This window comes from Hylobates moloch, unplaced genomic scaffold (assembly GCF_009828535.3).
Source record: "Hylobates moloch isolate HMO894 unplaced genomic scaffold, HMol_V3 SCAFFOLD_9, whole genome shotgun sequence".
NCBI classification, from domain to species: domain Eukaryota; kingdom Metazoa; phylum Chordata; class Mammalia; order Primates; family Hylobatidae; genus Hylobates; species Hylobates moloch.
The window spans coordinates 9,511,984-9,539,262 of record NW_026652284.1 but is presented as its reverse complement, the minus strand read 5'-3'; the positions used below and the strand labels follow the sequence as shown (position 1 = coordinate 9,539,262).

General features: G+C 45.7%; 1 protein-coding gene and 1 pseudogene across 6 annotated transcripts in view; both read right to left on the bottom strand.

Annotated features, from left to right (window-relative positions):
* Positions 1 to 6,533: 6,533 nt before the first annotated feature.
* The window catches only part of UBE4B (ubiquitination factor E4B), a 153,366-nt gene continuing 132,620 nt past the window's right edge, over positions 6,534 to 27,279 (bottom strand). For all 6 annotated transcript variants that reach the window (XM_058443713.1, XM_032758862.2, XM_058443711.1 and 3 more), the window contains 6 exons: positions 26,612 to 26,756; positions 19,618 to 19,752; positions 16,570 to 16,761; positions 8,924 to 9,098; positions 8,180 to 8,326; positions 6,534 to 7,848 (listed from right to left, as the gene is read on the bottom strand). In XM_058443713.1, the coding sequence (XP_058299696.1) occupies positions 7,787 to 7,848; positions 8,180 to 8,326; positions 8,924 to 9,098; positions 16,570 to 16,761; positions 19,618 to 19,752; positions 26,612 to 26,756 (856 nt within the window). In that variant the 3' untranslated portion in view covers positions 6,534 to 7,786. The remainder of the gene's footprint in view (positions 7,849 to 8,179; positions 8,327 to 8,923; positions 9,099 to 16,569; positions 16,762 to 19,617; positions 19,753 to 26,611; positions 26,757 to 27,279) is intronic.
* Positions 24,517 to 24,616, bottom strand: LOC116813953 (U6 spliceosomal RNA; annotated as a pseudogene).

Below are 27,279 nucleotides of genomic sequence, written 5' to 3'. Positions count from 1 at the left end.
AGGAACTACGTTCAAAGAATCCCATCTGAGAAGCCTCATCTGCAGCTGGACTTGGTTTCAATGATGAGATGCTGGACTTGATTTCAATGATGAGATGCTGGACTTGATTTCAATGATGAGATGCTGGACTCGAAGCGGATGCCCTAATGGGATGCAGTTTGGGATCTCACAGGAAGGAAAGAATGCATCATTTTGTAGATATGAAGAATGCAAATTGTTGCCAGAGGAGGAAGGTGGCAGATCTTATTTGCAAGATGGTCAGAACGACACCTCCCATCCCAGAAGCTCTTCTCACAGAGTGATGCTGACCTCCCTCCCAGCATGGGGTGGGTTCTGCATTTCTTCCCCTTCAATCCAGGCAGGCTTGTGACTGCTGCTGAAGTGACACTATGTGACTTCCAAGCCTAGGCTCTAAAAGGGCAATACACAGCTTCTGTCTGGTCCTCTTGGAAGCTTTCTCTTGGGTCCTCCAGAACTGTGGAGGATAAAATCACTGTTATTGAACCAAGCCACTCACTCCATTTTGGGGTGATTTTGTTATGCAGCAATCAATAACTGATACAACTAGAATAACAAATACATGAAGAGATTCATTCATTCAACACATATATTTGCCAGGCACACTTACAGCTGCCGAGGATACAGAAAAAAATCTCTGCCCTCCCTGGGCTTACATTCTAGTGGGGGGAAGTAGGCTGTAAACAAGTAAATAATAGATATAGCATGTGAGATAGTGATAAATGCCAAGGAGAAAATGCAAAGAAAGGGAATAGCAAGGGGTGGCAAGGTTAGGTGAATAAATTACATTTTTAAATAGGGTGGACAGGGAAGGACTCACCAAGGTGATATTTGAGTAAAGATCTAAAGCAAATAAGGGAGTGACTGACCCATACGTACATCTGTGGGAAGAGGATTCTTCATAGAGGAAGTAGTCTGGTCCCCTAGCAGGGGCGGAGAGCAATGAGGCCAGGATGGCTGAATTGTTGGAGTGAGGGGAGGGTTGTAGGAGATGAGATCAGAGAGAATGCGAGATGAGAGTTTTGCCTTCCAGGTTATTGTAAGGATTTCTTTTTTTTTTTTTTTTTTGAGATGGAGTCTCAGTCTGTCACCCAGGCTGGAGTGTGGTGGTTAGATCATAGCTCTTTGCATTTGCTGGAGCTTCTGCTCCAGCAGCCTTGAATTTCTGGGCTCAGGCGATCCTCCCACCTCAACCTCTGGAAGTGCTGGGACTACAGGCACACACCACCACACCTGGCTTTAGGGTTTTTTTCCAACCCCTTTCTTTCTTTTCTTCTTCTTCTTTATTTTTTTGAGACGCAATTTTTGCTCTTTTTTTGCCCACACTGGAGTTCAATGGCACACGATCTCAGGTCACTGCAACCTCTGCCTCCCGGGTTCAAGCAATTCTGCCTCAGCCTCCCAAGTAGCTGGGACTACAGGCACGCGCCACCATGCTTGGCTAATTTTGTATTTTTAGTAGAGACTGGGTTTCACCATGTTGACCAGGCTGGTCTTGAGCTCCTGACCTCACGTGATCTGCCCACCTCAGCCTCCCAAAGTGCTGGGATTACAGGCTGTGAGCCACCACGCCCAGCCAAAGTTTTAACAAGATCATCCCACCTGCTTTTCTGAGAAAGGAGGTTAAGGGGAGAGGCAGGAGGACCAGCGATGCTGTTGGAATAATCCAGGAGACAGCCAGCAGCAGCAACTCGGACCAAAGTGACAGGAGGGGACCTGGGGAGAAGTAGTCGAGTTCTGGGATACATTTTGTAGGTAGAACAGAGGGATTTTTTGTTTGTTTAGACAGAGTCTCACTTTGTAGCCCAGGCTGGAGTACAGTGGCCCGATCTTGGCTCACTGCAACCTCCGCCTCCCGGGTTTAAGTGATTCTCGTGCCTCAGCCTCCCAAGTAGCTGGGATGACAGGCGCCTGCCACCATGCCCAGCTAATTTTTGTATTTTTAGTAGAGATGGGGTTTCACCATGTTGGCCAGGCTGGTCTCGAACTCCTGCCCTCAGGTGATCCACCCACCTTGGTCTCCCAAAGTGCTGAGATTGCAGGCGTGAGCCACTGAGCCCAGCTGAGCAGAGAGATTTGTGGACAAATTGGACATAGGAGGAGAGCACAACAGCGGAGTCAAAGATGACTCGAAGGTTTGTGGCCTAAGCGACTTGGAAGGATGGAGTTGTCATTTACTGTGATGAGGAGACTAAGAAGAGCGGGCGTGGGGTGAAGTGTACGGAGTTCAGGTTGGGATATGTTAAGTCTGAGGACCTTTTAGTCATCTGAGATGGCCAGTGTGTACAGTACAGGAGAGAAGTGGGGGTTTGAGATATACATTTGGGGTCAATGTGAGTGGCTAGTAATGAATGAAAGCCGTGATATTGAAGTTATCTAATTGTTTAAAATGGGGGTTAGATCTAGAGCTGACCTCAAGGCCAAAGTCCCTTCCAAAATGCTATGCTGCTTCTCCTTGGGCATTCTGAACTTCTAGCATTCTGGAACTCTGCCATACAGCAGGAGTCGGGAAGAGATGAGGCTGGAAAGGCCAGATGGCCTAGATTCATGTGCCAGTTCCACTACATTATGGTTGTGGAGGGTTAAATTAATTAATACATGTGGCTGGGTGCGGTGGCTCTCATCTGTAATCCCAGCACTTTGGGAGGCCGAGGCGCGTGGATCACGAGGTCAGGAGATCGAGACCACCCTGGCTAACACGGTGAAACCCCGTCTCTACTAAAAATACAAAAAATTAGCCAGGCGTGGTGGCGGACACCTGTAGTCCCAGCTACTCGGGAGGCTGAGGCAGGAGAATGGCGTGCACCCGGGAGGCGGGGCTTGCAGTGAGCCGAGATCATGCCACTGCACTCCAGCCTGGGCGACAGAGCAAGACTGTCTCAAAAAAAAAAAAAAAGTTAATACATGTAACAGTGGCTTGCACATAGAATATGCTCATGAAATGCAAATGATCATCACCAATTCAGAATGACTTTCTTACCAACACTATCTGACACCAGCATCAAGCTCATAGGCTACTGTGTCTCCTTCAATCAAAAACGTACCTTGAGGCCCGGTGTGGTGGCTCACACCTGTAATCCCAGCACTTCGGGAGGCTGAGGCAGGCGGATCACTTGAGGTCTGGAGTTCAAGACCAGCCTGGCTAACATGGTGAAACCGCATCTCTACTAAAAAAAAAAAAAAAAAAAAAAAAATTAGCTGGACATGGTGGCATGTGCTGTAGTCCTAGCTACTCGGGAGGCTAAGGCAGGAGAATCACTTGAACCTGGAAGGTGGAGGTTGCAATGAGCCAAAATCACACCACTGCACTCCAGCCTGGGTGACAGAGCGAGACTCCGTCTGAAAAAAACCAAAAAGCAAAAACCAAAAAAAGTACCTATTCAAATGAGGCCTATTCATGTCACTTTAGCACTCCAATCAAGTTGCTGTGAAATTTACTACTTGATGTACCAAACCCAGAGGTTACAAAAAGTGAACGGTGTGCTCAGCTTTTCAAAAGATATTCGATCAATATCTTTTTAAAACCTACACAACACTGAGTCACAACACAAGGCAGATTTTAATCATCTTTCTCTCAAGGATCATTTCTCTTCTGCCAATCCGATTCTCTTATTTGATAATCTTCCTTTTAGCCGAGACCTACTTTTAATATATTTTGGGATTTATTTCAATATCCACAATTAAGAGACCGCAGACAAACACAAAACAGCAACTCTCGGGACTCTAAAAATGGAAACCCAAACCATCTTCCCCCTGGAGATAGCACAGGCGGGAGACTGACTGTGTCTCTGTCCTATCCGGCGGGTCCTTGAAACCTCTGAATTATTCAAAATGACAAGTGCAGATGGTGGTATAAAGCAGCATTTTATTACATTCATGGGGACAACTGGAGGATTAAAATAAGAGTTTGGAATCTGGGATGGAGAGGAGACAAGCAGTACACACTGGTCAGATAACCACACAAACAAAATTAGGCAAGATGCCAGTCAGTATCCTAATTCTAGAGGCACTAAGCTTAGATATGTAAGTTTAGTAAAAAGTAAACCCAATTAAACAGAATCTTCTGCATGGTGAGAATATGGATTTTTTTTTTTTTTTGCTTATATTGTCTAAAATTTTTGCTATCATGAACTTTTTCCTTATTTATTTTATCATCTATCATCTATCTATCTATCATCTATCTATTTATCTATCTATCTATCTATCTATCTATCTATCTATCTATCTATCTATCTATCTATGTATCTATCTAATTTTTTGAGACAAAGTCTCACTCTTGTCCCCCAGGCTGGAGTGCAGTGGCGCGATCTCAGCTCACTGCAACCTCCACCTCCTGGGTTCAAGCAATTCTCCTGCCTCAGCCCCCCAAGTAGCTGGGATTATAGGCACCCACCATCATGCCCAGCTAATTTTTGTATTTTTAGTTGAGACGGGGTTTCACCATGTTAGCCAGGCTGGTCTAGAACTCCTGACCTCAGGTGATACAGCCGCCTCGGCCTCCCAATGTGCTAGGATTACAGGCGTGAGCCACCGCGCCTGGCCATTTTATATTATATCATATTTTAGATATATATAAATGTTTTATATTTATATATTTTATATTTTAAATATATTTTAAATACATTATATTATATATATATTTTTTTCTTTTTTGAGACAGAGTCTCGCTCTGTCGCCCAGGCTGGAATGCAGTGTCGCAATCTCGGCTCACTGCAAGCTCCGCCTCCCAGGTTCACACCATTCTCCTGCCTCAGCCTCCCAAGTAGCTGGGACTACAGGCGCTCACCACCACGCCCGGCTAAGTTTTTGTATTTTTAGTAGAGATGGGGTTTCACCATGTTAGCCAGGATGGTCTCAATCTTCCGATCTCGTGATCCGCCAGCCTCGGCCTCCCAAAGTGCTGGGATAACAGGCGTGAGCCACTGCGCCCGGCCTAATATATGTATTTTTAAAAATAGAGAGAGGGTCTCACTATGTTGTCCAGGCTGGTCTTAAATTCCTGGGTTCAAGTGATTCTTCCACCTCAGCCTCCCAAAGTGCTGGGATTACCGGCATCCGCCACCACACCTGGCCTCGTTGTTTAGTTCAAATGTGAGCAAGAGAAGCAGACATAAGAGACCGAGGGCCTGGGCTCTGGAGCCTGGACTCTGGGTTCTTAGCCAAGCAGTCAGGTGACATTGGGCAAGTTATCTACCCTCTCTACATCTCATGCACTGATCTACTCTTAAAAAACAGAGATAGGCCAGGAGTGGTGGCTCACGCCTCTAATCCCAGCACTTTGGGAAGCTGAGGCAGGAGGAGTGCCTGAGCCCTGGAGTTCAAGACCAGCCTGGGCAATATAGTGAGACCCTGTCTCTATTTTTTAAAAAAGAAGAGGCTGGGCGCAGTGGCTCACGCCTGTAACCCCAGCACTTTGGGAGGCCAAGGCAGGCGGATCACGAGATCGAGACCATCCTGGCTAACATGGTGAAACCCTGTCTCTACTAAAAATACAAAAAATTAGCTGAGTGTGGTGGCGGGCGCCTGTAGTCCCAGCTACTCGGGAGGCTGAGGTAGGAGAATGGCGTGAACCCAGGAGGCGGAGCTTGCAGTTAGCCGAGATTGCACCACTGCACTACAAACTGGGTGACAGAGCGAGACTCTGTCTCAAAAATAAAAATAAAATAAAAAAATAAGAAAAAAACTCTAGAATAAATAAATAAGAAAGAAAAAGAAAAAAAGAACCTTAGAATAATAGTCTTGTCTTCCTAGAGGATGAAACCCTTAACATTGAGGCCTCGAAGTGCCTGGCATATAGGGAATGCTGGCTAAGTGCTTGCTATTATTATTGCTATTTGCTGTTATTACATGAGCTGATAGAAATGGTTGCCTAAACTGGAGAGCCTAAGAAAAATGCTAATAAAATGGGTTGGATTTGAGGAAGAATCTTTTTTTTTTCTTTTTTGAGACAGAGTCTCGCTCTGTCGCCCAGGCTGGAGTGCGATGGCGTGATCTCGGCTCACTGCAACCTCCGCCTCCCAGGTTCAAGCAATTCTCCCGTCTCAGCCTCCCGAGTAGCTGGGACTACAGGCGCTGCCACTATGCCTGGCTAATTTTTTGTATTTTTAGTAGAGATGGGGTTTCACCATGCTGGCCAGGCTGGTCTCGAACTCCTGACCTCAGGTGATCCACCCGCCTCAGCCTCCCAAAGTGTTGGGATTACAGGTGTGAGCCACCATGCCCAGCCTGAGGAAGAATCTTGAAGGTCAGGGAAGATACTTGAGATAAAGCAGAAGAAACTCAAGAAAGGCCGAAGACTGAATATGACAAAGCTTACCCCCTCAAATCAGCAAACAGTGAAATGAGAACCAAATGTCGAGACTGACATGAATAAGAAAGTTTTCTTTTAAAAATAGCAGCTCCTAATTGGATCCAGGAAAGATCATTCACCACATGCAAACTCATTTGGCTCTTGTTTACCCACCCACCCTGCCCCCTTTTTTTTTTTCCACAAAAAAGAAGAGACTCAAAGAAGATTTCTTCTGAATGTGTATCACCATTTATTGTAGTTTGCGTTAGGAATTGAACAGAGGACATTGTCTGTGGGGGGGAAAAAAGGAAAAGAAAAAAGTATGTTTTTTATAGACTTAATTTCTTCAGAACACTTTATGGTTTCAAATCCTTTTTTTTTTTTTTTACCCCAAAGGAAATTCAAGAATTCAAGTATGTTAAGTAGGGAGCAGTAATACAAAAAGTCTTATACTTGTGTGCGCGTGTGGCTGTGTTTGTGTGTGTTGAAACCCTCTTTTGCTTTGGTAAGGCCAAACACATCATACAAATGACCCTGCCTCAAACTCACACACCCAAGGGTTGAAGAATTGATTTACCCCCAGAGGATAACTGTGAAGGTTGCGAACTGTCACGTAGCATTAAAAAAAAACCCAACCCTCATCTCCCCAAAATACGGCAAGTCACATAAGTCCTGATACACTTACATCCCTAGATTTTGCTGCAGCTGCTCCTCAGATGCCTAATAGAGGCTTATCACAAGGACCAGAGCAGCAAGATTTTCTTTATTTTGTTTAGAATAAAAAAATCTTAAAGGGACATTTCAAAAGAAAAAAAAAAACTGAAATTCAAATTCTGAAAATATCTTGCCTTTTTTATTAATCATGTCATCTAACACCAATTAAAAAAACAAATATGTGAATATGATATAAAAATACGATCCCAGGATTAACACTTGGTAGCAGGCACAGTTATCTCACAGAATATATGTTTGGAGGGCCAGGGAAAGGAGTTTATTTTTGTTTTTGCTTCTCTTAAAAAAATCCACAGCAGTGCAAGTAGGGTCAGGAAGGGGGAGAGGGGAGAAAAGATTCTTTAGCAGCAAAATGTCCAAGGTTCTCTAATCACAATCAAATCAACGGATATTGGATTAAAAAAAAAATTCATGAAGGGATGCTGCCCAGACCCATTAGCCATCACTAAAAGACTTCCGTTGCCCCAAACTGTGACATACGAAGGACGTGCTTTATTACACAAGCAACCATAAAACCTGTCCCTTAAGCTTTTGACCGTGTTTGTCACTTAAACATATGTACAGGAACCGGGCTCCTCCTCTCATCCATGTCCTTTCAGTTCTCAGCGTTTGCTCGCTCTGGGTGGGCCTGGGGTGGTTTGCCACATTTGGCCTCCAACACGTGAACGGCAGCTTCGCTGCGGCTGCTGCTTCTGCTTGCCTCGTTGGCCTTGGCTGTGTCTAGCAGAGGGTGGGCGGCGGAACGGTTTAGTGATCGCTGTTCTGTTTCTCTCTCATCCACGCCTGAATCTGCTCTTTCAGTTCTGGCACTGAGAAAAGAAAAAAAAGAGGATTAATGCCCTAGATGGGAGGGCTCTTCCTGAGAGAGGATGCTTGTCGCTCTGTATAAATGGGAAGAAAAGGCCATTCTTTCCCTCATTGAGCTGAAGACTCCAGAAGGACTGGGACATGAGAGGGAGGGACTGGACGTCTGCAGGGAAAAAGGGCCAAGAGTGTTTTGGGTCTTTGCTACAGAGTGTCATAAACTAGGTAGTTTCTGCATTTGATAAGTTTCCTTCTGTTTCATCTCCGATATGTGACTTGGGCTTTCTCTCTTGGTACTGACGCCAGCGCTGCACCTCAAACTGCGCCCTCCTCTACCTGGTTCCAGCATGCTCTCTGTCAGCGTCTGCCGGTTGAAGGGGTCCGTGGGGGAGTTGAGCAGGTGCCGCAGGATGATGGAGCGGTCCATGATGGTGCCGGAGGGCAGCCGCACAGGGTCTGTCATGAGGGTGTCCATCAGAGGGTCTGCAGGGACAAAGCAAAGCAAACTCTTATCTACTAAGAGAGCCCACGACTGAAAAAGAAAACAAAACCTATTCTACCGGTGAAAAATCTATCCAAAGGAACAGCAATCAAAGGGCCCCTGTGAGGCCCCCAGGTTTAGAAGGAAATCAGCCTTCAATAAAGGCATATACATTGCCTTTTGTAGAGGCGAAGGCGCTCCTTTGTCAGCTACTGCTGGGGGGAGGGAACAGAGAAGAAAGAGCCTGGGACAGACCCAGCAGCAGGCCCCACAGGCTCCGTGGGGAGGATGGCGGGCTGGAATCCTTTGTCTTAGGACTTCTGGGAATTCTTTGAATATGTGAATCCCCACTTGCAGAGGCAGCCCTGCCCTTAGAATCTTCAGGGTTGTTATCTGGCTTTAAGTCAGGCTAAGGATGTTTCTTCCTCTCAATTTACAATATGAGCTAAAAATAGGCAAATGTAATTTAAGACAGATTGTCTCAAAAAGCAGCTCTAGCAAACCATTAAAAAATTAATAGCACAGGACGTCCTCTTGTAATGTTATCGATTTCCAGTTAACTCAAAAGAAATCAGCATGAAAACGACAAGTCCACTTGCCTCTGAACTCATCAGGAGCGTCGCTGTAGTCGATTTCTGCACGTGCGTTCTTGGCCACTATCTCCTCCACTTTCTCGGCGAGCAGCTTAAATTTTTCTATCGCTATTGTGGATTTGATCCCTGCCTTCCGCATCTTTGAAATAACTTCTTCAAACAATTCCTTACTGTAGGATCTCTGCAAAGGAGGGATGGCAATGTGAGACGTAAATGTATGTCAGGTGGAAAAAAGCAAGCTGCAGAAAATATCCAAAGTATAACCCATTTGTGGATTCTCCCCCCCAAAAAGCCCTAAAATTATATATACACTTATATATTTTATATATCCCAGTCTTTATGCATTTATAGCCACATAAAAGTATGCACTTCTTCTGCTTACAAATTGATAAAGACTGGAATAATATGTGCCAAACTGTACAAGGTCACTCCCTCTGGAGAGGGCTGCAGGACTGAGGCAGATGAGTTTTGTTTTTTTTTTTTTGAATTTTTACAGCTAGCACGCATTTCTTTTAAAGTTTAAACATTAAAAAGAGAAGGAAATCTAGTCTATTTCAGTCCTTGGGGGGCACTGTGCCCTGGCAGCCTATAAGAAAGAAGAGGTGAAAATTTCAGCTCTCTTCCACAAAGGTAAGCATGGTAAAAACAATCCACTATTGTTCATACTCTAGAGGAGCTTTCTCCTGTTCACTTTCAAGCCTCCTTCAAGCTCATTTAGTTCAGCACTAGCACATGTCAGGGGCTCCATGGACGTTAGACCACCCTGGTGAACTGATGAATAGGCCTGGGAACAGACACGATTTATGTCCCCAGGAAGGGAAGATGTGGAGTGGAGGACAGGCGCCCACCATGGACCCAGACAAATCTGAACTTGAATTCTGGCTCTACCACCTACCAGCTGTGTGGTCGTAGGCAAATGTGAACCCTCCTGAGCCCAGGTTCTTTGAGTGTAAAATGGGCAGAGTAACATCTACCTCACAGGTGGTCTCATTCATAAAAACCACTGCCATGCCAAACAGCAAAGTATGTTGTAGTTTGTATTTATAGTAAAACATATATGGCAAAAACACTGGCCACTTGCTTAGTGATGATATATATTTGTATTTGTATCACCATCGCAAAACGAGTGGCCAGTGTTTTTGCCATATATGTTTTACTATAAATATATATATATTTTGAGACAGAGTCTTATTCTGTTGCTCAAGCTGGAGTGCAGTGGTGCAATCATGGCTCACTGCAGCCTCAAACTCCTGGGCTCAAGCAATCCTCTCATCTCAGCCACCCAAGTAGCTGCGACTACAGGTGCATGCCACTACGGCCAGTTAATTTTAATTTTTGAGACGGAGTCTCGCTTTGTCACCCAGGCTGGAGTGCAGTGGCACTATCTCAGCTCGCTGAAGCCTCCACCTCCTGGGTTCAAGTGATTTTCCTGCCTCAGCCTCCCAAGTAGCTGGGATTACAGGTGTGCACCACCACAGCTGGCTAATTTTGTTGTATTTTTAGTAGAGACAGGGTTTTGCCATGTTAGCCAGGCTGGTCTCGAACTCCTGGCCTCAGGTGATCTGCCCACCTTGGCCTCCCAAAGTGGTGGGATTATAGGCGTGAGCCACTGTGCCCGGCCTAAACCTCTTTTCTTTATAAAGTACCCAGTCTTGGGTATTTCTGTATAGTGATGCAATGGACTAACACAAGAATATCTGCAAATCATATATCCAATGATACATGTACCATCTGATATCACCTAGCATCCAGAATACATAAAGGACTCTTCTTGTTAGGCACGGTGGCTCACTCCTGTAATCCCAGCACTTTGGGAGGCCGAGGCGGGCAGATCATGAGGTCAGGAGATAGAGACCATCCTGGCCAACATGGTGAAACCCCGTTTCTACTAAAAATACAAAAAAATTAGCCAGGCGTGATGGTGCACGCCTGTAATCCCAGCTACTTAGGAGGCTGAGGCAAGAGAATTGCTTGAATCTGGGAGGTGGAGGTTGCAGTGAGCTGAGATCGCACCACTGCACTCCAGCCTGGGCAACAGAGGGAGACTCCGTCTCAAAAAAAAAAAAGAACTCTTCCAACTCAACAACAAAAACACAAACAACCCAATTAAAAAACAGACAAAGAACATGAATAGACATTGCTCCCAAGAAAATATAAAAATGGCCAGCAAGCACATGAAAAGGTGTCCAATGGTATTTGACATTAGGGAAATACAAATCAAAACCACAATGAAATACCACGTCACTCCCACTAGGATGAGTATTTAAGAAACAAAAACAAATTAACATGTTTAATTTAAACTCCATGATGGAAAGAATATAAAGTAAACAAAAGAAAAAAAATGAAAAAGAATGGAAACTTAAACCTTATACATTGCCAGTGGGAATGTCAAATGGGCAGCAGCTGTAGAAAACATTCTGGCATCCCTCAAAAAGTTAAACATGGAATTAACACATGACCAACAATCCCACTCCCAAGTGTATACCCAAAATAACTGAAAACAGGTGTTTAAATACTTTTACACAAATGTTCATAGCAGCACTATTTACAAGAGCCAAAGGTTGGAGACAACCCAAATGTCTATCAATGGATGAGGATAAACAAATGGTAGTATATCCATACAATGAAATATTATTCAGCCATGAAAAGGAATGAAATACCGATACATTCTACAACACAAATGAACCTTGAAACATGATGCTAAGTGAAAGAAGCCAGACATAAAAGGTTACACACTGTATAAGTCTGTTTATATGAAATATCCCGGATAGGTGAATAGATAAATCCGAAAATAGGAAAAGAGAGACAGAAAGCAGATTTGTGGTTGCCAGGGGCTGGGGCAAGGGGGTCTAGACAGTGACCGCTTTAAGAGTTTTCCTTTTGGGGTGATACATGTTGTGGAACTAGATAGAGGTGGTGGCTGTGCAACGCTGTGACTGTACTACATGCCACCAAATGGTACACTTTTAAATGGTTACTTTTATGTTATATATTAATTTTACCTCAATAAAGAAGAAAAAAATAACAAGAAAATGAAGCATTAAATTTGTGAGATGACTCATTCTGGTAGGTTACAGGAAGGAGCAATTACTTAGGAAAGACTGACTGCATGTGGGAAGCATGACTTTGATGGGATTTTTTATTTTATTATTTATTTATTTATTTATTTATTTTGAGATGGAGTCTCGCTCTGTCGCCCAGGCTGGAGTGCAGTGGCGCGATCTCGGCTCACTGCAAGCTCCACCTCCCAGGTTCACGCCATTCTCCTGCCTCAGCCTCCCAAGTAGCTGGGACTACAGGCGCCTGGCGCCACACTTGGCTAATTTTTTGTATTTTTAGTAGAAACGGGGTTTCACCGTGTTAGCCAGGATGGTCTCGATCTCCTAACCTTGTGATCCGCCCACCTCGACCTCCCAAAGTGTTGGGATTACAGGCGTGAGCCACCGCGCCTGTTTTTTTTTATTTTCTAAGTAGATGCTGAATCTTTTTTCTTTTTTAATGGAAAATGGTGTTAACAGACAATGCCTCATGGACGACAGATAGGCAGTCTGTCCATGGAACTGGCGTCTGCCCATAAAGACACAGTCTAGGCCACTTTAACATCTCCCTATCCTGGTCCTCTTGGCTCCCAGGACCAATGTGGTATCCCACTTCTCTGGCATGGAGCTCTGCCCTCAGATTCCTGAGCATCAAGCTCAGTGGCTCTTCATCCAGGCACCTTTTTGTCGGCCTTCTGGACATGGGTCTTCAGCCTACTCTTGGTATAGAGGGAGAGAAGCCTCTCAGTTTCTTTGCCTGCAAAGCTGTCATTTTCTTCTTCCTTTGTCTTTCCCGGAAAACAAGACATACCAAAGCAAACTAAGATACTGCTGCTTCCAAAGAAGAAAATGCAATTCTACAACCTCTTCCCCAGTGCTTGCCAACCATCCATCCTTCTGCACTTACCGACCCCTGCCCCACCAAAGCTCTCTTCTAAAACAATCAAGTAAGCAGGCCCCTAATCAGCTTATGGCCAATATAAACAGAAAATACCCAACAATCAGCATACACACCACGCTGTGAAAGGAAGCAAAAACTCTTCTTTTTTTTTTTTTGAGACGGAGTTTCACTCTTGTTGCCCAAGCCCAAGCCCAGGCTGGAGTGCAATGGCACGATCTCGGCTCACTGCAACCTCCACCTCCCGGGTTCAAGCGATTCTCCTGCCTCAGCCTCCCAAGTAGCTGGGATTACAGGCACGCACCACCATGCCTGGCTAATTTTTTGTATTTTTAGTAGAAACAGGGTTTCACCATGTTAGCCAGGCTGGTCTCAAACTCCTGACCTCATGATCTGCCCGCTTCGGCTCCCCAAAGTGCTAGGATTACAGGTGTGAGCCACTGCACCCAGCCCAATACTTCTTTTTTTTTTTTTTTTTTGATATGGAGTCTTGCTCTGTCACCCAGGCTAGAGTGCAGCGGTGCAATCTCAGCTCACTGCAACCTCTGCCTCCCAGGTTCAAGCTATTCTCCTGCCTCAGCCTCCGAGTAGCTGGAATTACAGCCGCCTTCCACCGTGCCTGGCTAATTTTTGTATTTTTTGTAGAGATGGGGTTTCATCATCTTGGCCAGGCTGGTCTTGAACTCCTGACCTCATGCTCCACCCACCTTGGCCTCCCAAAGTGCTGGGATTACAGGTGTGAGCCACTGCGCCCAGCCCCAACACTTCTTAAAATATGCCTTTCTCTCCATGTGTCACTGGCACGTGTGTTTGTTTCACCGCTCTGGAAGAACAGGATTATTTAGACATTCAAGGAGCCCCGTGTGCCACTGTGCCAGAAACTGTTGTCTACGACTCAAGCCAGGTGCCACCAGAGGCCACCACCATAACGTAAGGCATGACCAGTCAATGCAATGTGTGGTTGGTCACCAAAGAAAGGCCGCTCAAAGCACTCCTTTGTCACCAACTTGCTTTGCATCACCTCACTGGGCGTGCTGTGCCCACCCACACTGAAACCTTCTGTGTGTTACGTTAAGCGCCTGTGATGTGGCAGCCGCAGCACAACCACACTGGAGAGGGCGCACACTAAACAGCTCTTCCAAGTCTCTCTACAGTAACGATGGAAGAGCCCTGGGGCTTTCCACACTGACCTCTGGCTCGGCTGGAGACGCCAGCTACAGTCAGGTGTGGACTCCACCTCAATGGGTAAGTGCTTCCCTTTTCTTTCCCTCACTGCAGGCTATGACTTGCCTTCTGTTTCTAAATCAGTGCAGTATTATATAGTCGGGGGCTAGTGAAGCAGTATATATACATATAATTTTTTTTTTGGACATCCGTCATGCAACTCTGCCTCCTGGTTCAGCCTTTCTCTGCCTCACCTCCGAGTACTGGGATACAGGTGCCCCCAGCCTGGTAGAGACGGGGTTTCACCGTGGTCTCGATCTCCTGACCTCGTGATCCGCCCGCCTTGGCCTCCCAAAGTGCTGGGATTACAAGCATGAGCCACCGTGCCTGGCCCTTTTTTTTTTTTTGAGACAGAGTCTTGCTCTGTCACCCAGGCTGGAGTGCAGTGGCTCGATCTTCGCTCACTGCAAGCTCTGCCCCCTGGGTTCACGCCATTCTCCTGCCTCAGCCTCCCGAGTAGCTGGGACTACAGGCGCCCGCCACCATGCCCGGCTAATTTTTTGGTATTTTTTTAGTAGAGATGGGGTTTCGCCATGTTAGCCAGGATGGTCGTGATCTCCTGACCTCGTGATCCACCCGCCTCGGCCTCCCAAAGTGCTGGGATTACAGGCGTGAGCCACTGCGCCCAGCCAGCAGTATATATTTTAACATCTCCTACAAGTAACTAAAATTTCCTAACCCTCTTACGGACCACTGCTTTGTATGATAAAACTGCTTTAGACATACAGTCATGTGTCGCTCTGAGAAATGTCTTGTCAGGCAATTTCGTTGTTGTGTAAACATCATAGAATTTACTTACACAAACCTAGATGGCGTGGCCTACACCACGTCGAGGCTCTATGGTATAGCCTATTGCTCCTAGGCTACAAACCTGTACAGTGTGGGACTGTACTGAATCCTGTCGGCAGCTGTAACACAATGGTGAGTATTCTAAACGTAGAAAAGGTACAGTGAAAATACGGTATTATAATACGATGGGGCCACATGCTCTTTGTGGTCCATCACTGACAGAAACAGCACATGACTATGTATTTTTTTTCACTGCAAATCCTTTGTTAAGACCACTTCCCCTGCTACATCAGAAAGCACCTACATATGTGAGTTATAGCTCAATAAAGCTGTCATTAAAAAAAAGTACCTACAATGCTTCTATTGTAATATTACTCCTTTGGATGAGATATGGGTAAGAACCTTCTAGAATGCCTACTGATTATTGACCTGAGCCATGAATAGTATTTGGATAAATAGTGTGAACAAAGACAGAGACACAGAAACAAGCATGGTTCTTTGTGGGCATTTTAAATAGACAGCAGAGAGACTGAGGATATGGGTTCAAGGCCAGGCTGCCCGGACATCGATTGTGCCTCTGTCCCACACTAACTCTGTGACCTCGAGCAAGCTATTTAACCTCTCTGTGCCTCTTTCCTCACTTTAAAACAAAGACTTTCTAGAACCTAAATCAAAGGATTTTGTGAGGACTAAATGGGTGGAGATATGAAAAGAGGGTGAAATGTGGTGTATAATTAATAAACATTAGCCGTGAGGATGTTGAAAATGAGGCAGAACAGACCATGGAGGGCGCCAGCCCTTTATGGGATGACTAGAAGATCACACAGGGACAGCTTTGCCTAAATTGGTGGCTGTGGAAATGAAGCACACATAGACAGATCTGCTCACAGAAGACCCATGGAATAAAGGAGAGGGAAGAATGTAAAGAAAACCACACAAGGTTTTCAATCTGGACAACCCCAAAAATAACAGCACTCTAGCAGGAGACTAGGGAAGAAGATTCTGATCCCTTGAGAAACTGGGCTCTTTTCAGAAATGTAATGGATTTGTCAAGAAGGCCCTTAAAAAGATGGGGTAAGAACTCAACTGGAGAGGGATCAGAGCGCCAAATCTGCTCTTTACTTTTGTTTTTTACTTACTTACTTACTTACTTATTTATTTCGAGACAGAGTCTCGCCCTGTTGCCCAGGCTGGAATGCAGTGGCGCAATCTCAGCTCACTGAAACCTCTGCCTCCTGGGTTCAAGCAATTCTCCTGCCTCAGCCTCCCGAGTAGCTGGGATTACAGGCGTGCACCACCACACCAAGGTAATTTTTTGTATCTTTAGTAGAGACGGGGTTTCACCATGTTGGCCAGGCTCCTGACCTCTTGATCTGCCCGCCTCGACCTCCCAAAGTGTTGGGATTACAGGTGTGAGCCACCGCGTTTTTGAGACAGGATCTCACCCTCTCACCCATTCTGGAGTGTGGTGGTGCAATCATGGCTCACTGCAGCCTGGCCTCAAGCTATCCCCACTGCCTTGGCCCCCCAGAGTGTTGGGATTACAGGCCTGAGCCACCGCACCCAGCCCAAATCTGCTCTTCACACTCAAAGGAAAACAACTCACTCATCTTCATTTACACCAGACAAGTTCCCTGGCCACTGTGGTTATTATCTCCAAATCTGCCAGTAAACTCACAGAGAGACCAACTCAACTCACTGACCTGGTCGTCGGCAATGGCTTTCGCGAACCGAGCACAGTCCAGCTGTAAGTAAATATCCGTCAGTTGGTCCAACAGCTTCTTTGGTTCAAAGCCGTATTTCTCAGGGTTTTCAACTTTCAGGTCACGGCACTTGGGGCCACAGAGTTGCTGAAGATTAAAGTTCAGCATTGCAGCCAATCGGGGTCCAAGTTCCTAGGAAATCACAGGATAATAGGACAATTCATGCTGTTGAGACAAGTGAAAAGGACCAAAAACTCCCATTTCAGTGGAGGAACAGGAATTGGCTGGATTAATCTTCAAAGAATCCTTACAGGTGCTGTGTATCATAAGCTGAAGAAAGACAACATTATATTCCAACTTTACTCCCCATTTCTGATCTGGTAATTCTAATACTTAATGGAATGTTGCAGGCTGATGAAATATTTATTTATAAATACCAAGAGAAGCCAAACTTTTCTTTACATTTATGCTTTTAATTAAAAAAAGTATCACTCCAAATTCATTGAGAAACAAGTAAAAGAGAGAAAATTATACAAATCTTACCATTATCTGAGCCAAAAAAGTTTTGAGTCAGCTCTTCCAGTCAATATTTCATAAACTTTTTTCCCCATAAATGTCAAAAGCCCCTGGCAGTTCAGTCTGTGTCATTCTTATGTACTTATCAGATACAAATAACAAAGTAATGCAAGGAAAGAAGATAAAAGTTATGCCTTGAATAGTTTTAAATCTAGTCAATGAGACAGAGTAAACTTAAAAGAAACACCTAGAAAATCGTAATAATCTATGCAGTAATCTCACAAGGTGACTCAGTACCCACTACGGTTGGGCATACATGGTTTTAAGCAAACCTGAAACAGGAAGACGTGGCTTAGACAGCATTAAACACTGGCCATAAAAGGGACTCATGAAAGCGTTCCTTTAAGTCACAAGGTTTTCATGAAATGTAATAACTGGATTTATACAAATTCAACATATACTTAGCTTTTCAAGAATTTGCTTTTGTACAGAGCACTCCCGTATTTCATTGTTGAGAAGTTGTGAAATAAAGGAGTCATAACAGGACAGAGTTGGTCATTTTGTTTGAAATAGGAGAGATCTGAGCTGGTCAGTAAAGAAGGTGAAAATGCAAACCTTAAAGGTTTGCAAAGTGAAATGCCTTTATACTTTGTCTGCGAAGGCCAGATAGTAAATAGTGTAGCAAAGGAAACGAAAACATCACAGCAGGCACAGGCACATGCTGGGGCCAAAAGAACAGGACTACAGTGTACAGATGGCTCAGATCTATGAGCAGGCCTTAAAATAAATTTATTTATTTATTTTTGAGAAGAGTCTTGCTCTGTTACCCAGGTTGGAGTGGTGTGATCTTGGCTCACTGCAACCTCTGCCTCTTGGGTTCAAGTGATTCTTCTTCCTCAGCCTCCCAAGTAGCTGGGATTACAAGCATGCACCACCACGCCTGGCTAATTTTTCTATATTTAGTAGAGATGGGGTTTTGCCATGTTGGCCAGGCTGGTCTCAAACTCCTGACCTCAGGTGATCCACCCACCTCGGCCTCCCAAAGTGCTGGGATTACAGGCATGAGCCACCATGCCCGGCCTTATGCCAGGTACTTCTATATGTGTTTTCGCTTAATCTTCCCAACAAGTGTACAAAATAGGTGGGTGCTGACCTTGTTACAGAGGAATTAATCAACTATTTACTATCTGGCCTTCACAGAATTCTGCAAACCTTGAAGGGAGGCCAGTGTCTGGCCAGTGAGCTGTTTGTTTCATGCTCCATGGCCTTGCACTTTGCAAACTTTTAAGGGAGGCCAGTGTCTGGGCAGTGAGCTGTTTTGTTTCGTGTTCCATGGCTCTTGCACTGAAATCTGTTTACGAAGAGACATGAGGTGGAAAGTTAAGAGTAGAAAAGAGTTGTCCCCAGGCCAGGGAGTGGCAATAGTGCCTCTGCTGGAGATGACAGGAGTCACATAACAGAGGTAAGAGTAAATACAGAAAATCAGGGGAAATATGCAGTAACGTCATATTCCATTGTAAAGTAAACATGTCTCCACATAGGCAAATGGCTATCGAATCTTAGGTCCCCGTCTTGCCTTCCTCACTACCCTTGTCCTGGCCACACCATAAAACTTCTCAACTTTGTGGTGGGGGTGGCTGAAGCAGGGCAGAGATCTTCAGTGATGCTGCTCAGTTTCAATTTTAGAAACAGGAACCAGGTCTTATTAGTTGAGAACAAACATTCTGACTATTTGCAATCCACCATAAACCCTAGTGATAGCTGGTTCCCATTAACCTTTGGCTTCCTGAGTGTAACAAAGGTATAGCTAAGAGAGCCAAAGATTTTACACGGTCTCAATTATTCTACTTAATATCCTTCCATTGTCAACAGCTGTTACCTTATGCTTTTTCTTCTTCTTTTTTTTTTTTTTGGGATGGAGCTCACTCTGTTGCCCTGGCTGGAGTGCAGTGGCGCGATCTCGGCTCACTGCCAGCTCCGCCTCCCAGGTTCATGCCATTCTCCTGCCTCAGCCTCCTGAGTAGCTGGGACTACAGGCGCCCGCCACCACGCCCGGCTAATTTTTTGTACTTTTAGTAGTGATGGGGTTTCACTGTGTTAGCCAGGATAGTCTCGATCTCCTGACCTCATGATCTGCCCACCTTGGCCTCCCAAAGTGTTGGGATTACAGGCGTGAGCCACCGCGCCCGGCACCTTATGCTTTTTCTATAAGTAAAATATAGGAATCAATAATGGTAAAAATATGTCATGACATCAACATGAATAATCCAATGTACTGTCTAAGCACAAAGTGCAGTAAGATATTTGGATGTGGCTGTAGACTATGTGGTGACATCAGACATCTGCTCTTCAGTCCATCAGTAGAGTCTGGTATCAATTAGCACAACTGGGAACAAAATCAGTAACAGAATTTCACTTATCAATGACTGTGATACTAAAATTTCCAAGACTTCAACAACTGCTGAAGTTGTAAGTGAGAGGGTCTGAATGTGGAGTCCAAACCACCAAACAGAGCACCTGGTTTCTACTCACCGGTCTGAGGAAGGGCTTCTGGACCTGCTTCGTGAGGATATGGAACATGTCCACGGTTTCAGTGGCCAGGGCGAGGTAAGAGCGGGACACACGCTCGTCCTGAGCAAGCTGAGATTGACGAGCCTGCTGCTGATCCTAGGACACATCGAACAGACGCCGAGTAAGGCTCAGTCTTGGTCATCAGCTCAGCGCATAACTGGAAAGTGCGCGATAAACCCAACATGCTTAGGGAATGATGGAACCGCCTGCCACATGTCCCAGATAACTGAAGTTTCATCCTTTCAGCATCAGAGCTCTTTGAGACTTCCAGCCAGGTGACGTTGGTGCCTTATTTAACTCCCATGAGCCTTTGCTTCCTCAATGATAAAAGAAGTCACCATCTGCCGGGCATCGTAGCTGATGGGTGTAATCCCAGCACTTTGCGAAGCCAAAGTGGGCGGATCACGAGGTCAAGAGATCAAGACCATCCTGGCCAACATGGTGAAACCCCGTCTCTACTAAAAATACAAAAATTAGCTGGGGATGGTGGCGCACAGCTGTAGTCCCAGCTACTCGGGAGGCTGAGGCAGGAGAATTGCTTGAACCCGGGAGGCGGAGGCTGCAGTGAGCTGAGATCGCTCCACTGCACTCCAGCCTGGTGACAGAGCGAGACTCCGCTTCAAAAAAAAAAAAAGTCACCATCAACTTCTATTCAGGATGAAATATGATAATAGAACATAGTATCTGACACACATCATGGCACTAAGAAAGGGTAGTTTATTTCCCTTAATAAAAACTTTCACTTAGTCATCATTATGATTATAATTATTTTTTGAGACGGAGTTTCGCTCTTGTTGCCTAGGCCGGAATGCAATGGTGCAATCTCGGCTCACCGCAACCTCCACCTCCCAGGTCCAAGCGATTCTTCTGCCTCAGCCTCCCGAGTAGCTGGGACTACAGGCACGTGTCACCATGCCCGGCTAATTTTGTATTTTTAGTAGAGATGGGGTTTCTCCATGTTGGTCAGGCTGGTCTTGAACTCCTGTTGTCAGGTGATCCGCCTGCCTTGGCCTCCCGAAGTGTTGGGATTACAGGCATGAGCCACCGTGCCCGGCCCTCTATTATTATTGGTTTTTTTCTGTTTTTTTTTTTTTTTTTTTTTTTTTTTGAGATGGAGTCTTGCTCTGTCACCCAGGCTAGACTGCAGTGGCACAATCTCAGCTCACTGTAACCTCCGTCTCCCGGGGTCAAGTGATTCTCATCTCATGTCTCAGCCTCCCAAGTAGCTGGGATTACAGGAGTGGACCACCACGCCCGGCTAATTTTGTGTGTGTGTGTGTGTGTGTGTGTGTGTGTGTGTGATTATTTTTTTTTGAGACAGGGTCTCACTCTGTTGCCCAGGCTGGAGTGCAGTGGCACAATCTTGGCTCACTGCAATCTCCGCCTCCCGGGTTTGAGCCATTCTCCTGCCTCAGCCTCCCGAGTAGCTGGGATTACACGTGCGTGCCACCATGCTTGACTAATTTTTGTATTTTTGGTAAAGATGGGAGTTTCGCCATGTTGGCCAGGCTGGTCTTGAACTCCTGACCTCAGGTGATCCATCCACCTTGGCCTCCCAAAGAGCTGGGATTACAGGCGTGAGCCACTGCGCCCGGCCTAGTTTTTGTATTTTTAGTAGAGATGGGGTTTCACTATGTTGGTCAGGCTGGTCTCAAACTCCTGACCTCAGCTGATCTGCTCACCTAGGCCTCCCAAAGTGCTGGGATTACAGGTGTAAGCCACCATCCGTGCTCAGCCAGTCTTCATTACTTTAAAACTATGAGATGCAGTGTGCCACCGTATTGAGGCCCATGGGGTCTGCCTCTCTGCCTCTACAAGTGCCTGTGGACTACCAAGCTTTTAAAATTTTGTCTTTCCACACTGTGAGGGTGTCACACCACAGAACTGTCAGCATGCTGGCCTCTGGCGCACTCTCCTCCTTCAACTCTGCCATGGGCTGGGGAGGAGATAATAAGAGCTGTTTGACTCATGGATACAATCAGGTACTGCACTGCAGGCTCTGAAATGGATCAAACACAGACCCATCAGGAAAAGCCTCAATTCTTACATCTGTTCAGAGGCCTTTTCTTGTTGGGAAAGGAATACAGCTGGAAGAGTTGAAGCTGGCCGGTGAGTGCCCTCTGGGAAAGTGCTCCAGTCTGTGCTTGATGGAGATTCTGCAGGGATACTGGGGGGCCTGCCGTTCCCTGGTCAAGAATGAGCCTACTGAAAGAAAGGCAGCGCCAGGAAAGACACAAGAGCAGCCAGGCATGAACCATCTAAACGTGTACCTGGGTGTCTCAACAGGCCCTTCTACAGCCTTTGGGCACTGGAGATAGAATAAAAAGGCTCCCAACTCTCACGCAGCTTAGATTCCGTTAAGGAGGATCTGCTTCATAGCAACAAATAAACAGACACACAGTAAGTCTGACAGCGATGAGGAAAAATGAAGCAGGGTCAGGGGTCAGGGAATGCTATTCTGGAAAGGGTGGTCAGGGAAGGTCTCCCTGAGGGAGAGCATATCTGAAGGAGTCAGGAAAATCTGAGGGAAGAGCATTCCAGGTAGGGGAAAGAGCAGGTGTAAAGGCCCTCACGTGTCAGTGGAAGGGCCAGGAGGTGAGTCTGGCTGGGGCAGAGTGAGTGGAGAAGAGACTGTCCAAAGCTGAGAGCAGAAACACATTGTGGGGCCAGGTCCTCCTGTGTGCTGTAGGCTGCTCTCATCATAGGATTTGGCTCTGAGTGAGAAGGGAGGCCCCAAACGGCTGAGCTGAGTGGAGATGTTGATCAGACTGAGATTTTTAACACCATCCCTGATATGGACATGCTCAAGAGTGGAGGTTGAAGACCAAGCAGTGGGCTACTGCAATTATCCAGATAAGAGATGCCAACGGTCTGGAGGTGCTGAGAAGAGGTTAGATAATGGATATATTTTAAGACAGAGCCTAGAGGCATTTGCTGAGAGACGCAGAGAAATCAAGAACAACTCCAAAGCGTTGAGCCTGAGCAGCTGGTAGAATGAAGGCACCATTTACTGAGATTGGGCAGACTCAGGCAGGAGATGTGGACAACATCAAGGGTTCCGTTTTGGACACGGTGAGTCTGAGACACTGATTAGACAAATACTTGGTCTACAAGTCTACAGTCAGATCTGAGCTGGGGAGATACATTCTGGAGTCTGTAGAATACAGGTATTTAACGCCTTTGATACCTGAGCTCACCAAGCAGTGATTTTCACCGGGGGACATCAGGTTATGTGTGGCAGTGTTTCTCACTGCCTGATGGCTGGGGGTAGGAGGGTACGTCCCTGACATTAAATGGCAGGAAACAGAGATCCTAAATGTCCTGCAATATATGGGATGGTTTCTCATCATGAGTTATTATTATACCAAATTCCACTAGGCTCAAAATTCCAACTAGTGCCCTCGTTGAGAAACACTAACCTAGAGAGCACGAGTGGGAAAGAAACTGAAGCCTGAGGGCTGAGTGCTGGAGCTCACCAAGCTCAGACGTCAGGGAGATGAGCAGGAACAGCCAAGGCAGTGGGAGGTAGAAAGCAACTTCAAAGCCAAATAAAAATTATTTCTGAAATAGCAATTGTGGGAACTATTTGGGCCTTTTTCATCCATTAACACAGGAAAAATCAGTATTATTTGTTCAGTTGGCTCATAAACAAATGCTATTATTGACTATGAATACGAGAACGTGCTATAGACCTGCATTCCAACCTCTAAAATATATGCTGGCCGGCCATGGTGGCTCACAACTATAATCCCAGCATTTTGGGAGGCTGAGGTGGGAGGACTGCTTGAGGCCAGGAGGTTGTAGGCTGTAGTGAGCTAAGATCTGCCATTGCACTCCAGCCTGGGTGACAGAGCAAGACTCTCTTTCTTTCTTTCTTTTTTGAGACGGAGTCTCGCTCTGTTGCCCAGGCTGAATGTGAAATGTAGTGGCATGGTATCAGCTCACTGCAACCTCCGCCTCCTGGGTTCAAGTGATTCTCCCACCTCAGCCTTCCAAGTAGCTGGGATTACAGGCACCTGCCACCATGCCTGGCTAAATTTTGTATTTTTAGTAGACACTGGGTTTCGCCACGTTGGCCAGGTGGGTCTCAAACTCCTGACCTCAGATGATCTGCCGGCCTCGGCCTCCCAAAGTGCTGATATTACAGGCGTGAGCTACAGTGCCCGGCCAAGACTGTTTCTATTAAAAAATAATAATAATAATAAGGCTGGGCATGGTGGCTCATGTCTGTAACCCCTACACTTTGGGAGGCTGAGGTGGGTGGATTGCTTGAGGCCAGGAGTTCAAGACCAGCCGGGCCAACGTGGCAAAACCCCATCTCTACTAAAAATACAAAAATTAGCCAGACGTGGTAGTGCATGCCTGTAATCCCAGCAGGCAGAAATTGAGCTAAGATTGCGCCACTGCACTCCAGCCTGGGTGACAGAGTGAGACTCGGTCTCAAAAAATAAAATAAAATAAAATAAAAAATAATTTAATAATAAAAATAGTAAGTAAATAAAATACAAGACCAGCTTGGGAAAACTAGCAAGACTCTCTCTAATATTTATTTATTTATTTATTTATTTGAGATGGAGTCTTGCTCTGTCGCCCAGGCTGGAGTGCAGTGGAGCGATCTTGGCTCACTGCAACCTCTGCCTCCCGGGTTCAAGCAATTCTCCTGCCTCAGCCTCCCGAGTAGCTGGGACTACAGCGGCGTGCCACCACACCCAGCTAATTTTTGTATTTTTAGTAGAGACGGGGTTTCACCATGTTGGCCAGGACATTCTTGATCTCTTGACCTTGTGATCCACCCACCTTGGCCTTCCAAAGTGCTGGGATTACAGGCATGAGCCACCGCCCCGGCCTAATATTTATTTTTAAAGGATGGAACGCTTTATGAGTTTGCATGTCATCCTCGAGCAGGGGCCATGGTAATCTCTGTATTGTTCCAATGTTAGTATACATGCTGCTGAAGCAAGCCTGTGAGACCTTGTCTCTATAAAAAACATTTTTTAAATTAGCCAAGCGTGGTGGTACATGCTTGTAGATCCAGCTATTTGGGAGACTGAGGCAGGAGGATCACTTGAGCCCAGGAGGTTGAGGCTGTGGTGTGCTATGATCCTGCCACTGCACTCCAGCCAAGGCGACAGATCAACACTCTGTCTTTATTTATTAATAATAATAAAAAACAAATAAGTAAATAAAATATAAGCTGGGCATATCAAGCACTGTGAATGGTATAAAGTGGGTGCTACAGAAGTAAGGAGAAAGGTGAGAATTTTCAGCTATGCTGATTGGCGAAGACAAACCTGAGGGGGTATTTGGATAGGACCTTACTCAGAGAATGGGTAGAACTTTAATACATAAGAAGAAAAGCAGGTATAAATGGGAGCTAAACATTGGTATACATGGACAGAGATGGGAACAACAGACGCTGGGGACTACAAGGGAGGGGAGTGAGGGAGGAGCAAGGGTTGAAAAACTACCTATTAGGTATTATGCTCACTCCCTGGGTGACAGGTTGCATCATTAAACCTCAGCGTCACGATACACCCATGTAACAAACCTGCACATGTACCCCATCCCCTGAATCTAAAATAAAAGTTGAAATTAAAAAAGAAAAAAAAAAAAAAAAAAAGGCTGGGCGCTGTGACTCACGCCAGTAGTCCCAGCACTTTGGGAGGCTGAGGTGGATGGATCACCTGAGGTCAGGAGTTCAAGACGGGCCTGGCCAACATGGTGAAACCCCGTCTCTACTAAAAATATAAAAATTGGCTGGGCGCAATGGTTCACGTCTGTAATCCCAGCACTTTGGGAGGCTGAGGAGGGCAGATCACGAGGTCAGGAGATTGAGACCATCCTGGCTAAAACGGTGAAACCCTGTCTCTACTAAAAATACAAAAAATTAGCCAGGTATAGTGGCAGGTGCCTGTAGTCCCAGCTACTTGGGAGGCTGAGGCAGGAGAATCACTTGTACCCGGGAGGCAGAGATTATAGTGAGCCGAGATCGCGCCACTACACTCCAGCATGGGTAAAAGAGCTAGACTCCGTCTCAAAAACAAACAAACAAACAAACAAAATACAAAAATTAGCCGGGTGTGGTGGCAGGCACCTGTAATCCCAGCTATTCGGAAGGCTGAGGCAGGAAAATCGCTTCAACCGGAGAAGCGGGGATTACAGTGAGCCAAGATCGCACCACTGCACTCCTGCCTGGGCAACAAGAGTGAAACTCTGTCTCAAAAAAAAAAAAAAAAAAAAAAGAAAAGAAAAAGTGAAGAAAAAGCAGTCCCCACTTTGACATGAGAACCCCTTATGGAAATCAGTTCTGATTCTGAGCCTGACAATTCCAAGAACAGAATCAATAAGCCTAAGCCAATCTAAGAAGTCACTAGCAACTGTTAAGGGCCTCATAAGCGACCAAGGAAGCATCTCAGTGGCTGCTACGCACGTCAGGAAAGAGCACTGGCACAGCACGTGTTTTCCATGGAACCTGGCAAGCCAGGCCTCTTTTCTATTAATAACTGAATATAAAACCCAAGATCAACTGAAAGGAAAAAAAACACCCCGCCAGGATCCTGAGTGATTCACACAGTTGCCTAGAGAAGCCCATAGGAACAAATCAAATTCTTGTCCAGCAGACATAATTCTAGAGATTTCTTTCCTAATTATGTTCATGAATCTTAATATATTCAGACAATAAAAGCTCCTCTCCAAAAAAGCCCTTTAAAATTAAAAAGGCAGAGAAAGTTTTCAGTGTACATTTTCAAAGACTTTGCAACCCATTTCTTAGCTTCAGATAAGGTATTTAAGAATTTTCCTATTCCAATCCTGAAATATGATTTCATGGAAGGAAAATCCCAGCATGTCAGCTCGCATATCATCAGACCCACAAATGCAGCCCCACAGCAGCTCTGCCCGTGTGCGGAGGCAGATGGCCTGCAAAGCTGTCCAAGCCTCTGGACCACGTCCTCACCCGGGGCAACTGGTCCCACTGTTCTTTGTTCTTCATCTCTTCCTGCACTTCATGGATTCGCTTCAGAGACTCCAGACTTTCATCGAGCAAAAACGTCGTGTCGTTTATCAACATGTTTATATAGCGAACAAACTGCTTCCCGGAGCTGGAAAGGCAATTATATTGTACATGGTCATACATCTCCCTGAAGCAAAATGCCACAGCAAATCCCAGGGAACAGGCGCCTCCACCCAGACTGCAACTATGTCACCCTAAAAGCCTGGCTACCCTGGCACAAGTCAGGCACTGTGGAATTCAAGGACTACCAAGCTTCTCTTTAGATTTTGTTAATCTTGTTTCTTTTTGAGACAGGGTCTCGCTCTGTCGCCCAGCCTGGAATGCAGTGGCACAATCACAGCTCACTGCATCCTCGACCTCCAGGGCTCAAGCAATCTACCTGCCTGAGGCTCCTAAGTAGCTGGAACTACAGACACACGCCACCGCGCCCAGCTAACTTTTGTATTTTTTGTAGAGACAGAGACTTATTATGTTGCCAGGGCTGGTCTCAAACTCCTGGGCTCAAGCGTTCCTCCCACCTCAGCCTCCCAAAATGTTGGGATTACAGAGATGAGCCACCGCACCTGGCCTGGATTTTGTTATTCTTTTAAATTGCTTATGATAAGCTCATT